This window comes from Coccinella septempunctata, chromosome 2 (assembly GCF_907165205.1).
Source record: "Coccinella septempunctata chromosome 2, icCocSept1.1, whole genome shotgun sequence".
In the NCBI taxonomy this organism is placed as follows: domain Eukaryota; kingdom Metazoa; phylum Arthropoda; class Insecta; order Coleoptera; family Coccinellidae; genus Coccinella; species Coccinella septempunctata.
Genome location: NC_058190.1, coordinates 26372743 through 26388057, shown reverse-complemented (window position 1 = coordinate 26388057; position 15315 = coordinate 26372743). Strand labels below are relative to the sequence as shown.

The window sequence follows — 15315 nt, the reverse complement described above, 5'->3', positions numbered from 1 at the left end:
AGATTTGAATTACACGACTAAAGGTCCGTATCCACAGTCCGAGGCCAAGCCGAGCATTCGCCACGAGATATTCGCAGCGAGCAGCCTCGTACTGTGGATACGGGCCTTAAAGCCAGCTTTCATGTTTCGCGGACATGCATCCCCGACAGACAGCCGCGCACGTTGAAGGGTCACACCTGCCAAAGGCGTTCTGGATCAGAAATAAAGATTTTTGGCCTTATTGACAGTCTGGAGGATATATGATCCGACCAATTCAGGTTGTTCATAATGATTACCCCTAAAAAAAATTCTCTAATAATCTCAACATGACATCCGCGAATCAGATGAATTTGAGTTCTAAGATTATTCCTGCTTATACGATTCAGGCTGTGTACCTACCTGTTGACAATTTTTTCCTCAGAAACCTTACTTTCAGAAAGTAATTATAAGAAACCCAGCAGTAAGAAAAATATTGATAATTGCTTTTCAGGTGCCATCTTTAGAGAGCTCTATATAAGGTGGGCTCATCGAAGAACACAATTATTTTAGTAGTATAAATGAGTTTCCGCCGTTTTTTGTCAAAAAATTATTATTAATTGTGAAAGAACGGTAGTTTGAATTTAATCGTATTGTCCATCACTAGCAACTACTTTTTCCCATCTTTCAGGCAGCATTTGGATTCCAACTCTGAAGAACTCCTTATCTTTTAAGGGGAAGTAATTCCTCGAGAATCTCCATTCAAAAACGGTATTCACTAGTTCTTAATTTACGCTTTCAATTTTTTAGGTAAAGCCTTAAATTCTTTTTCAAATTGAAGTTAGATGTTGTGTTGAGGACACCCCGTTTCATTTTTTTCCCGTGGTTTTTCATAAGAAAAAAAAAGGTAAACTTTAGTGTCCATAAAACTTGTTTTCACAATCCTTTTTCGACGGTTTTTTAACATATTCCGATAAAAATAGCGACGGCGTGACATCGGCGATTCAATTCTTCATATATTACAAAAATTTTCATAGTGATATATACCAAAATTACGCTGAAATTCAGGAATAACTGAAAATTATTCAATATTCCTAATATTACCTCTCACGTGGTAATTTCTATTTTTCAACTGTATCAGTTCGTAATTCAGGCTATGGCTCAAAGATGAGGCACATTTCCGTATTTGGGATAGCATCTAGCATGCGAAAAAGCAACCAATGTCGATCGTCTTGATCCCGAATCGTATATGTACTTACTACTTCCCCTTAAGGCTATCCAAGAATCAACCCAATTTTTGTTATCTTTATATGATGTGAACTGCTGCTTCGACAGAGCATCCGACATTGACTGGAACAGATGATAATCGGTTAGTGCGATGTCTGGTGAAAACGGCGGGTGGGGTAGCACTTCCCTCTAAATCGAGTGTTTTCAAATATAGTTTTTCACCGAAATTACTAAATGCGGACGAGCATTATCATGTAGAAGAATAATTTTGTTGTATCTGGTGTAGTGTTGTGGGCGTTTCTTCTTCAGAGTTCGGCTCAGTGTCATTAATTGTGTTCGGTAGAGAGTGAAGTAACTCGTGACTTTTTGACCTTCGGTATTTTGTCTTCTACGTCAAAATCACCCTTTTTGAACTTTTGAAACCACTCACGATATGTTCTCTCTCAAGGCAGCCTCATTATATGCTGCGAGCAATTGATGAGCCTCAGCTGAAGATTTTTTTAAATTGAAGAACTAAATCCGAAGTTCCCTCAAATTACGCTTAATCGGGTCAATTTTAGACATACTTGGATTCAAAAAAATATTTGATGCTAATGCGAAGTTAATTATTTGATGTTGATGGTCGAGAACATGTCCGCAACGAAGAGGTGAGACAACGAACAAAAGTAGATGACGTCATCCAACAGACAGCAATGTCAAAATGGTCTTGGGCAGGACATGTAGCGAGACACGAAGAGGCAAGATGGATAACATAATGGCGACCACGAGTACTGAAGAGGAGTATCAGTAGACCCCCCAAACGTTGGATGGACGATACTTATAAAAAATATAGCTGGAGTTACCTGGTATTTAGAAGCGAGAAACCAGATAGAGTGACAGATGGAAGGCCTATGTCCAGGAGTAGACGGCTAGTGGCTGCTGAGGATGTTGTTCTTGAATGAGGAACCTAATTTTCATGCCGGTAATCTCCAAATTCTGATGTAAGCCTTTTCCCATTCCAACTCTATCAAAACGGCAGAAACTTATTTGTACTCCACTCCTAATATAAAAAACCCATAATTTCTTTTTACTAGAAATCAACCCTTTCGCAACTATCCATATACACCCTCTAAAGGCCAGGCAAGCAAGAGATTAAATTTTGGAGAGTTGAATTCCAGCTTCCAGCAGTTCACACTTCACAACATTTATCATTGGAATTTCACAGGCCATTCGTTAACAGGTATGAAAGGAATTATCGTTCTGGATGCCTCTTCTATCGTTCCGGATGACTTTGTCTATCGTTCTATCTTATGCAGTAATTTTGTCAATAATATGATAATAATAGAAAATAGGAAAATGAACTTTTTCATATGTTCAGAAAATCAAAATAGGCTCTTACTAAAAATAGATTTATTGACATCATTGGTTCAACAATTTTTTCATTACTCTGATAAGCGGGTATTTTCCATCGCCACAGATTCCCCTGAAATCATCTGTGTCCAACGACCAAGTCATGACACCACCGAGTCCTTTACTCTTAGCGAATTCGACCTTATATTGAACAGATAACGCATTATCGTAACCAATCCATTGATTCCCCTTTACAATATGAGGTACTTTCTGCTCGTCATCCCAGTAGTAGGTATAGTCAGAATACAGCTCACAAATCTATAAATGAATACTCGATTAATATAAGTTGCCAATGAATATCGTCCATAAGTAACAACGTGCAATAGCATTAAACCATGCGCGTAAAGGGAAACAGAAATATCAATCAAAATTATTTTTTTTTCTTATTTCCTGTTCGAACGTAAGTAGCTTTTATGCCCAATAAATAATCACATCACTGGGTTTTCTATCGAATTTTTATGTGAATTTGATCATGACATCACTGATGCTCCGAAGCCCATCTTCAGAGATATTTGAGCTTGGGATGATAACAAATATGGTAATTTCAAAAGTTGTCCGAAATTAAAACTTGTAAGAACTTTTCGTTCAACCGGAAGTGACAATATCTAATATAATACTTTCTGGTCATCCCGCGGATAATAGGTACACTGAAAATAAATTTCCTGAAAATATATTTTTTAGTTGGTATAATTTTGGGTGAATTCAAGAAAGCAGGACAGTTTGATAACGGAATAATTAATGTTTTTTTGAAAAGGTGTAGTGAATTGTAAATTGAAATTTTCACCTTTTTTTCGAAATACCGGTCGTTTTTTTTTCACAATTTTTTATTTGTTTTCTATTGAAACAATATTTTTACATTAAACAATTCTCAACTTCGTTTTTGTTTAAAACAGCTCTTTGTTGTATATGTAGGTTTTCCGTATATCTCTGACCAAAGTTAAGATTTGAGCGTACTACTTTTTGTTTTTTGATGAAAATGTGGAAAACTCCTCTATTTTAGGGTCACATTGAAATTAAAAATAACTTTACCGTAATCTATGCTCATGTTTTTCTTCAGAATATCATGATATAGATACCTATATAAGTACTCACTTCATTATAACCAATTGTTCCAGCTTCTCTCGTGTAAGGTCCAGCAGTACACGGTCCACTCATTGGTGCATAAAGACTGATATTTTTTGGATCTGCCAAAGTGAAACCGCGACCGTATGTTCCTATTCCAAGATTCAACTTTTCAGCTGGCGCTCCTCTTGAAAGCCAAAACTCGATTCCACTTTTCTGAAAAAAAATATAATTTTAGTTAAATAACTGGTACTAAAAATAGAATTATATGATTTTCACTAACATGAGTTAGATGTAATATAACTAACTCACATTAATTTGACAGCAAGATCGAAAAATATTCCGAAACGCTGACAAGAAGGTTTTCAATAAAGTTGACTATATAATATATACGATCGGTTTCAAAACATAAAAACGATGTCTAACTTGCAGGTATTGCCGAAATCATATAGTAAGAGGTAAGAGCTAAGAAATGAGTTCAGCACAGAATACTGACCTTGAAAATTGAACAACCTACTTGACAACAAATTTTTTGTAACTCTTATTATTAGCGGGAGATTTCTGGGAATTTTTTCCTTTTAAATTATTCCAATGTGTAGATATTGAATGAGAACAATTTTTGTCTTCAATTTTGAAGGATCGTTTCTGATAATTTACTTTTTTTTGTATATTTTCACTTACCACATTCAGAGATCTTTGTAATTCCGATTCATCCATATGTGAAGCATATAAGGGTGCATAATGACCGACGTAGTCTTCAAAAGCTCCATGGTAGTCGTAGGCCATAACGTTTATCATGTCCACTGCTCTGGAAATCGACCAATCTATCAATTCACGAATTACGATTACGGATCATTTTAAAATATTGTATTGCCAATATGAAAGCTGTTAATTAATTGGACAATATGGACAATGAGAATCTTTTTGATTAGTATCGATTGCTTACTCACGAAATTACATTGATCGAAATAGTCAAGTACATGGGTCGAGTTTACAAGCTAATAGTGTCAGATTAATATAAGGGGAGATACCTTGGACCCTGTAGAGTACTTCTACCAATAATTAGACCTGTATACAGGGGGAATTGTCTAGGACAGCCTGTCAGAATAGTAAAAAAAAAAAAACGATCATTGTTCGTGACAGATTAAAATATACATATATGGTTAATTACATGTTTAAAAGTATATATTCACTTAATCTGACACTTTAAGCAAGCATGACGAAAATGTGTGGGAGGGCGCCAAACTTGCAAAAAAAAAAAGTCACGTGTACATTCTTGAGCGCGGTGAATTTTTTTCTTAATTGAACAGTTCACCTCGAGACGTTGAAGCAGGTAGATGTGTTGAATGATACCAGTGCGATACGTCATATTAAACAGCTTGAACAGACGCAGCAACGTCATCTAAGACAGATAATGCACATCAGATGGTTCCACAAAGTTTCGAATGCAGAAGTCTTGCAGCGCGCGAGTTGTACAACAATTGAGACTCAAGTAACGAGGGCCCGACTCAGATGGAGCGGCCACATTCTGAGGATGCAGGACACAAGACTCCCCAAAATAGCTCTATACGGCGAAATCACTGAGGGAGCCCGGAAACCAGGAGGCCAGTATAAGCGGTTTAAGGATACACTACATCAATCCCTAAAATCAGTTAATGCTAATCATAACTGGGAACAACTAGCGTTAGACAGGTCACAGTGGAGGTCTTTGGTCCACAGTTATAATGGAGAATCGAGAAGGATACAGCGGCGGCCAGATCTGGTTGGAGACTATCCATGCCCTGAGTGTGGAAGGATCTGCAGGTCACGGTTGGGTCTCTTTAGTCACAGGAGGGCACACAGTCGCAACTAGCACTGAGAAGTTACAAGTCTGTTCAAATTTTTTTTTTTTTTTCTTCTTTTTGTAGATTTATTCCCGATAACGGGATACAGCAATGAATGAATGAATGAACGTCATCTCTCGTGTTGTAAAAGAGAAAGTGGAAGAGAAAGTCGAAGTGAAAGTGTACACTAGCGAAGCTTCGGAATTTTAGATTCCGTCTACGAAACTTCCGAAGTTTTTTGTAAGTTCTATAAGTGTATGTGTTATGGAGCGGAAATTCGTTCAAATTCAGTGTATTCAGTGTCGAGTCCAGATCTATTGATCGATGGTTCCACGGATATCACTGGTGAGTCGATTTATTTTTCTTATAGTATAGAAAATATATAACATAGCCACATAGCTTATTAGTAACATATTAGTGAGTATTTCCAATATTCATTATTACACAGAAATACCTCATATAGTTCAATACGTACAAAAAGCCATGTCGGAGGTCTCAGACAATGAGAGCTCCTACATGGAAGCTACGGACACCGAAGAATTCATCGATAGAGAAGCAGAGGAGCTTGTAAGGCTCAAAGAAGAGAATGAGCAATTGAAGGCTCAAATGAATAAATTAACGGAAACCGTAGCTCAGTTGGTCGGGGAGATACGCCTCTTGAGAGAGGAAGTTAATAAGAATGAAGCGCCTCAATCCCCTAGTTTTGCGGAAATTGCAAAACACATTACGGAACAGAAATCCCCCACATTTGCAGAAATTGCGAAGCCGGTAGCGGTCCCCAAAAATTCCTCCAAACAGGAAGTAGCTCCAGAACCGGAAAAGAAGAAAAATTTTGCAACTCAAGTTGCAAAAACCCAGAACGAGCCACAAAACGCGCGCGTAAAGAAAGTGCATCTTCAGACGAAGAGACCGCAAAAAAAGCAACGGAGATACCTAAAAAAGGTAAAATTCCACCCATCACGACGATGGGTACAGCCTCAGCTCAACAGAAAACCACTCCAGTGGAGGAGAGGAAAGAAAAAATCCCCCCAGTCACCCTGAGAGGTACGTCAGAATAGACGACCTCAAGGATCAAGGGATCGTCGATGCTGAGGTCATAAGAATGACCTCAAATATAACTAAGAGGCCGATGCCCTTATTGCTGGTTAAAACCCAGAATAAGGGTATCTTCGAGATGAGAAGGCTCTACAACATGAACTGTGTTGTTGAACCTAAGAGAAGGACGACCGGGCCTGGACAATGTTATCGCTGTCAGCGATATGGACATGCCCATAGTAAGTGCACTTTTCCATGGAGGTGCGTGAAATGCTCTGGTAATCACAGCTCCAAGGAGTGTACGCTTACCAGGGAGAACGAGGAGCGAAATGCCTCTTGTGTTCTCTGTGGAGAGCAAGGACATCCAGCCAGCTACAAGGGGCGAGACAAGTGGTTTCACTTATCGCCTTCTTCTGCTTCATCCGGAACTCTGATTATAGATATAATTTTTTTTGTAATACAATGTAATAGTCCGAATAAAGTTATTATTATATTATTATTATGTAGCGAATGGAAATTGGTCACTAAAAAAACCAAGAGATCGCCAAGATCGAACCAGACCAGCTCGAGGCCAACACAAAATACACCGAAGCCATCTTAAAACTCTTCGGAAGTGAAGAAACCCCAGGAAACTGCAACCAAAGTGGTCAAAGAGACGAAGAATCCAGAGAAAAAGACGGAAAAGGCAAAAACCGTCAAAAAAGCCGAAACCATCTGGAATCACTGAGGAACTGGATAAGTTCACGAAAAACTTCCTCAGCACGATGATGCAGAATCTGGAGAAAGAGATTGAGAAGAAGATGCAGCAAATTATTAAGAATATTTGATGGCTGATACGACGATCTCTTAATCGTCTCTTGGAGGTTTGAGAGCCCGCAGACCAGAATTCGAAGAACTGATTGAAGAGAAGAGACCGATGTCATAGCTCTCGAAGAAACAAGACTTAACCCCAACGTTCGGATAGCATTTCTCAATTACGATATCTACAGAAATGATAGACCTAACAGCACAGGTAGCGTTGCTATACTGACTAGAAGGAATATGGATCACCATTTCGACCAAATATTCAATGGACAAGAAGTAGAAGCAATATCGATTATTGTGAATACTAATCGAGGACAAGTGAAGATTATTTCAACTTATAAATCACCGGATAAGGACATGCTGGAAGAGGATCTAAAAATGCTACTAGAAGGAAGACACCCCAAAATCATAATTGGTGATCTTAACTGCAAATCGCAGGAATGGAATAGTAGAGTGAAAAATACCAACGGGAGAAGACTGAAGATTTATGCTGAAAAACTTAATGCAGTTGTGATAGGACCTGATATACCGACCTACACACCAAGAGTAAATGGACTACCCGATGTACTGGACATTGTCGTAATGAAAGACATCACTGAAGAAATCAGCATTGATACAATAGAAGAAGGAACTTCAGACCACAATCCCATAGAATTCATAGTGGGACATGGCCCAAGAAACGAAGAAGAGACACAAACCAACTATCGCACAGACTGGGAGAAATATAAGAATTTACTTCAGGAAAAAATCACGGAAATTCCCCAAATAAACACCCGGGATGAATTAGATGAAGCAGTTGAAAAATTTTAAAATCAAATAAAAGAAGCCTATGAAGAAAGCACCAAAAGGAAACCAATTCCGAAACATTCACATGGAGATACGCCAAGGGATATAAAGGAACTTATAAAAAAGAACAGAAGACTCAGAAAAATTTACAGAACAACAAAAAGAGAAGAAGACAAGAAGAAACTGAATAAGCATAGCCAGATATTGAAAAATGCTTTAACAGAACTGCGTAATAACAGATGGCACCAGAGATTACGGGAACTGAATACAATAGATCACTCGGCTTGGAAAATGCAAAAACGCTTACGACGGGAACGGACAGTTATACCTCCACTGCATGGAGCAAACGGAATGGTATATACGAGACTTGAAAAAGCCGAAGCACTTGCCGACTTAATTGAGAGAGAAGCCAGAATAAATTACAGAAATGATGATGACAATGAAGATCTAGAAGAAGAAGTGGAGGCAAACGAAGAACTGATGATGGAACCACCGGAAACCGAAATCATTCCAAAACCGGCTTCACCAACAGAAATCAAAGAGATCATAATGAAATTGAAAAACAGGAAAGCGCCGGGAGAAAATAGGATAACGAATTATATGTTGAAGAAATTGCCTAGAAAAGGAATAGCAGCCTTGACGAATATAACAAACGGAGTGATGAGGACCGAATACTACCCAAAGAGATGGAAAACTGCAGAAATGATAGTTTTCAACAAGCCTGGAAAGGAACGGAAATTTCCTCAAAATTATAGACCAATCAGCCTACTATCAGCACTAGGAAAAATCGTCGAGAGGGTTATCGCTAAAAGGCTGAATGAGGAAACAGAAATGTTGAAGATAATTCCACCCGAACAATTTGGATTTCGACGAGAACATTCGACTGAACTCCAATTACTACGGCTCATAGAATACGTCACCGAAGGAATGCAGACCAAACAGGCCACAGGATTAGTTCTGATGGATATCGAGAGAGCTTTTGATAGAGTATGGCACGAAGGCCTAATCTACAAGATTATAAGGAACTATCTGAGGAATACAAACTTTTATGTGAAAATAGATGGAGCAACTTCTCAAACCAGACAATTGGAAGCGGGAGTGCCTCAAGGATCGGTACTTGGTCCTCTGCTTTACGTAATATACGTCTATGATATCCCGAAGAATGCTAGAAATATGCTCACCTTGTACGCAGATGACACAGGAATAGCGTTCAGACATCGACGCCCAGAGATCATACACCGGAGGCTGCAGGAAGCCATAGATGAATTACTCAAATGGTGCATCAAATGGAAAATCCAAATCAATGGAAGAAAGACTCAAGCAATATTACTGCAAAAGAGAAGATTGAGGATGGAAGAAAACCTTGAAGTTGATGGAGAAGAGGTTGAATGGAAAAATGAAGCAATATACTTAGGAGTGACGCTTGACAGAGGACTTACATGGAAAAACCACATCAAATGTGCAGTTGATAAAACAAAAGCCGCAATGAGTAAACTTTATCCACTCATAGGCAGAAGAAGTCATATGAATAAGAACATCAAGTTGACGATGATTAAAACAATTGCGCGACCACAACTCACATATGGATCGGCGGCATGGGGCTTCGCAGCCAAGACCCACATCAAGAAAATTCCGGCCACTGAGAATAAACTCCTTAGAATGGCGATGGACGTACCCTGGTTTGTTAGGAACAAACAAATCTACAAGGACTTGGAATGGGAACCAGTTACAGAATTTATGAAGAGAAAGGCGGAAAGGATATTCGACAAAGCCAAACAACATCCAAATGAGGAACTACGAAGATTAGTCGACTATGATCCAACAGAAGAAGCTAGAAGGTCAAAAACCTACCACCGAAGACCGAGAGATCAGTTAAGGATTTTAAGTAACCAAAGAAGAGCTTAACCTATAAAAGCTATAGGCAGCATATAAATATCAACACGACTATGATCGTGTGAGAGTCCAGAAACCATAAGAGTCAACTGGTTAATAGGCAAAATGCCCGGAACCTATGAAGAAGCAGTTAAGGGTTTTTAGTGGGTCTCGAGCTCAGAGAGTGAGAATCCCCACACTGTTCCCCCTCAGGAGAGGGTGTGTTCGTCTGTTTTGCAGATTTTCCCCCTGTTACACAAAAAGAAAAAAAAATCTTAATTGAAGCAAATGATTCAAGAATAACGCAAAAAATATAATCTGACAGTTTCAGCAAGCCGAAACAATAAAAATTGGCCATAAAGGTCACAAAAATCATTTTTTTTAATCATCTCCTTCCCTGGGCTTCAAATTATTTTAGCATTCATTTAAAAGTTGTAGGGCATAACATTTTCGACAAATTTTGCCCGAAGTCCGAAGCAAATTTACAGGGTGGGCAAAATTCGTTGTCTACTGAGAATCCTCTCGAGAACTATAGCAGCTAGAAGAAAACGGATGACACATTTCCGAGCTCTTTTTCGGAGAAACAATGAATGGTGGAAACCTTGGCCTCCTACGATACTTCGTTTTTGAGATTGACAGTTTCCTAAAGTTCTCATAAGTTTTTTGTCTTTGAAGTTACAAATCTGAAACTTGAACCTTCTACAGGCACTTTTCTACGTAGAATCCACTGATGAGCTCAAAATATTTTTTCATTTCTAATTATTAGGTGAACTTTCATTTTTTTAAATGCAAACTTTTATTGAATTTGTTATTTTTGAATTGGAAAAAATCTTTCGTCAGTGAATTTTACGTATAAAAGTGCCTAAGAAGGTTCAAGTTTCAGATCTGTAACTTCAAAGACAAAAAAGTTATGAGAACTTTTCGGAATCGTCAAAATCTCAATTTTGTTTATAACTCGAAATCTAAAAATGATAGGCCGATTGTGTTTTCAGATTTGGAGTAGTCATGAAAAAAGAGCTAGAGAATGTGTCAACCGTTTTCTTCTAGCTGCTATAGTTCTCGAGATCCTCTCAATAGACAACGAATTTTGCTCACACTGTACATTGGAGGGGGTTTCTACATTGACCTTGGCCTTTCGCATGTGTGGCTAATCTCCTCGCCCTAAGGTTAAGAGTAGGCAAAATTGCTTCAGACAAAAGTTGTAAAGAAATTTATTATCTACGACTTTCATAATGAATACAGAAGCAAATAAAGGTACAGGAAGGGAGATATTTGAAAATAATGCCTTGTTATCATCTTCAATGATTTTTTTGCATTTTCAAAGGACCGCTCTGACCTCGCATCTCGTCCGAATTGCCAGTTTCTTGAAAAGTAGCTTAATTTATATCCAATTAACATATCTTTTAAAAACCTGATACGCTCGAAAAGGTTTTTTTTTAATATTTTCAATTCTTCCGTACGGCCATCCTCACCACGCAAACTGTCAATTCAACATGAATTTATTATCAGAGATACGTAGGGCATATACAAGTGTCTGAAACTGACACGCTTACGTGTGTAAACCTCACGATTTTTTTTACATCGTTGAAAACTGTAGACGCTTTCCCCACCGCTGAAAGTGCATACTTCATAGAACCTTTTTTTTCTTTCTGATATTCAATATCCACTACGTCTCCACGACGCTCGAGTAAATCCCGATTTAGCATCGTCGGCTCCCCAACTATAACAAGCAGGCTTGTAAGAAGCCGGCGAGTCAGCTTTTCATAAATATGAAAGAGTGTAGATATGACTGAAAGTAAAAATTGAAAATCTCGATTTCAATTGAAATTGTTGTAAACACTCAACTAACTTACTCTCCAAGTTCTTTGATGTGATAAGATGTATTTGCAGATACTACACCACCGCTCACGTCTACAGAAAGGATGTAGTTTTTCGGGGCGAAAGCTTGCTTGAATTCTTGCAGCAATGTGATGAAATTTTCAATATCTTCCTCCTCCCCTCCTCTCTGATCTGGGTATTCCCAATCGAGATCGAATCCATCAAATTCATATTTATCTAAGAATTCAAGTACGCTATCGACCATGTTTTTGCGGAGTTTTGGGTCAGCAGCTACATGAGAATATTTTTCAGATCCTTCGTTCCATCCGCCCATACTGACCACCAATTTCAGGTCTGGATTTTTGACTCGTAACCTGAAAGGTTAGAGATTCAAATAAATCAGAGAATATGAATTATCTAGGCTTATCTAGCTAATAGTGTTAGAGGTGTACTCACGCTTTCAAATGGTCCAATTCATACAGTCCATTGGCTTCCCAATCGTCTAATATCGACAAACTACCATCCCATTCTTGAAGTCCTACGAAACCATAGTTGACGTGCGTGCAGAGATCTGCTGGAAGATTGGACACATTGTATTTTCCATTGCCTGGCCTGTATACGGTCCAGGATGTGAAGAAACACACCAGGTTGGCTGAAAATCATAAAAAGGTCATCAGATATATTGGTCGTCTTTTTATGTCTAACCTTCATTGGCCTTATCATATATTAGGCAGAAGTTGCCCATTTCATATTTATGAATGAGTTCCAAGTTCCAAATTAGTAGGGATGCCCACGAGACCAACGAGACGAGACTTCATTAAAGTCTTGTCTCATCTCGCTAGTATGACGTAAACTCTCAAGTCTCGTCTTGTGGGCTCTAATCTCGTCTCATCTCGAGTCTAGTGCAAGAGTCTCGAAAATGTCTCGTAGTCTTGTAGTTCATAACGTTTTTTGAAAGCCGAAGATTTAAATCTAATGATAATTATAATGGATAATCTTGTTAATCTAGAGTAGATTATATTTATTATTTGCCTTTGGATGTATTATTATATTTTCAAATGAAATTTCATTTATTGATTGTCGTCCTTGTTTTAAGACCTGTGGAAATTACAGCTCTCCAAAAATGGCTCCCGTGAAGCACTAATTACTTTCTGAGATACGAAAAAACTGACAATAATAAAATCGAGCAGACATTCAATGCGAGCGAGAAGGCACGAAAAGTTTTTCGTGGTGTCTATGAAAAATTTTTCGTGGTGTCTATGATTGCAAGGGGTAGAAAAATTTACCCCTAAACTTTATTGTGGAAAAAACTTTTCTCTGTAGTTTTACAATAAAAAGTTCAATTTTGGATAACTTGTTGAATTCTTGACAGATTAGGTCTGATTCAATTCGTTTCTAAGGTTTACGGTTTTTGAGAAACAGATATTAGGTAAGCCTGGGTGGAGATCATGTAGAGAATTCATAACTGGGAAAAGGGCTTCTGCGCATGATGTTCAATATTTCGACCGGCTGCATCAATATTTATCTTCAGGTTTCTTTTTTATGTGAAGGATAATGATAGGATTATGGTATTGTATTATAAAACTGTCAAGCTTGCATTCCCATAAAACGAGAAATAAGGAAATGTTGTTTATTCCTTATCATAAAACTCCTAAATTTTAAATCACAAGTATCAGTGTATAAAAATTTCCAATCATCTCTCTCGAGTCACTCGTAATATGAAGTCATTAGGTTTAAGAAAGTAATTAAGACTTTACTTACACAGGGATGTTTATACAATTTTAAATGAGTATTTTTCGGTCAATTCGGAAATAATTCAATTCAAGTTAATTTTTGGCACGCTTTATCTACACCATTTCCTATTGTAATTCAGAAATAATCAATTGGAATTCAGAAAACGTCAATTTTTTTCCAAATAGGTCAAGTTTATTCTATAAAACATCAAATGTACCTAATTCAGATTAGTCAATTTATGGTTGTATTCTGCTTTTCATCTGTAAAGCCCGTTTGCAACAGCCGAGAATTCTCTAGAGAATTTACTCGAAAATTCATGCGCCGTGAATTATTTACAGTTGCATACGCACTTTCGGCAGAATTCTCTGTTCACTTCCATACAAAATAATCTCTGCCGTTTTCTTACGAGAATTTTGTACAGAATTCTCCAGAGCATTCTCGGCTGTTGCAAACCTGCTTTAGTTACAAATCTGTAGCGTACGATCGATCTGTCATCTGCAATTCAGGAAATGTTCCTGTAATTATGTATATTCTTTACAGTGCTACTTATCATAAATAGTTACGGATTCCTGTAAGCTATAGATCACTAAAAACGTCCAGAATTGCAATTTTCCTATAAGCTTATGAAAAGTTACAGATTGGCTTACAGATGAAAGCAGAATCCCACCATTACTTTCAGAAATGACCATTTGAATTTGAAATTTAGTTTAGTAACATTCATTTCAAAATCCGTCAATTGTAGTTCAGATTAATCATTTGTATTCCAGTTCCAGAAACTGTCAATTGTATTTAAGAAAATATCAATTGTAATTCAGAAATCCGACGTAAATGATCCTCTTCGTCCTTCAATGGCTACTGCTACATAGTCCCCACCTTCATTACCACACGAATGATAAAAAAAGTAGGAAAAGCTAAGATTTTCCGCATCACCCTTTATATGTATATGAAAAGAAGTTTCTTTCAGAAATTCATTGTGAAACTATTTTGTGTAGTTGCATATTCTCTGATAACATAAAAATGCGTATTATGTGAGAGATTCTTCTGACAAATCAATAGTATCAGTACTCTTTCGTGCTTTCTGAGTTACAAATGACGGTTTCTGAATTGAAAATTATTAATTCTGATTCACAATTAATGATTTCTGAAATAAATTGACTAATCTGAATAATCTGAAATTCAATTAACGGTTCTGAAATGAACTCGACTAAACTGAATTTTAAATGATCATTTCTAAATTGTGTACCTACAACTGGAAATGGTGTATTAGTAATTATTTTCCTTGTAGTTACTCAATAGTCAGTGTTTGTTATTTCCAATTTGGAAAATACTTGACCCCATTTAACTTCTGCAATGCGTCTGTTTACTCAGCCTTCTCCAACATGCGAAAACAGTGGTTGGATATCTTGAGATATTATGGCGACTAGAATGGAAAAGACTCACCTGCGGTGCATCCATTTACAAACAGTGTAATCGACACTAATATTGCGAAAAAATTGATCATTTTGACACGGAGGAATAATAACCTATCTGGGAAATAGAATGACAAGACTCGACTTTAAATAGGATAAGATAAAATGATGAATATGAGAAAGCTGATAAATAATCTGTCCATTTCAATTGATGAAAAAATGGACAAAGATTAGGTTCTCTCGTTATAATTTTTATCTTGATTATATTATTTGTCATCATTTTAAAGGACCCAAATAATTTCATATTTGTATGAAAATTTCAGGTTCTTTATCGGACAAAAAATTACATATATTCATTTGAAGTTCGACATTGGGGAACCTAATCAGTTGCCGAATTTTTT

At 37.4% G+C, this 15315-nt stretch overlaps 1 protein-coding gene across 1 annotated transcript; it reads right to left on the bottom strand.

Moving 5' to 3' along the window:
* Positions 1 to 2556: 2556 nt before the first annotated feature.
* LOC123308137 (chitotriosidase-1-like) lies at positions 2557 to 15103 on the bottom strand. The gene is made up of 6 exons (XM_044890686.1): positions 14946 to 15103; positions 12228 to 12423; positions 11807 to 12145; positions 4315 to 4441; positions 3664 to 3849; positions 2557 to 2829 (listed from the first exon to the last, which is right to left on the bottom strand). The coding sequence occupies exons 1-6, from the start codon at positions 15004 to 15006 to the stop codon at positions 2581 to 2583; spliced, it is 1158 nt and encodes a 385-aa protein (XP_044746621.1). The 5' UTR covers positions 15007 to 15103; the 3' UTR covers positions 2557 to 2580.
* Positions 15104 to 15315: the final 212 nt, after the last annotated feature.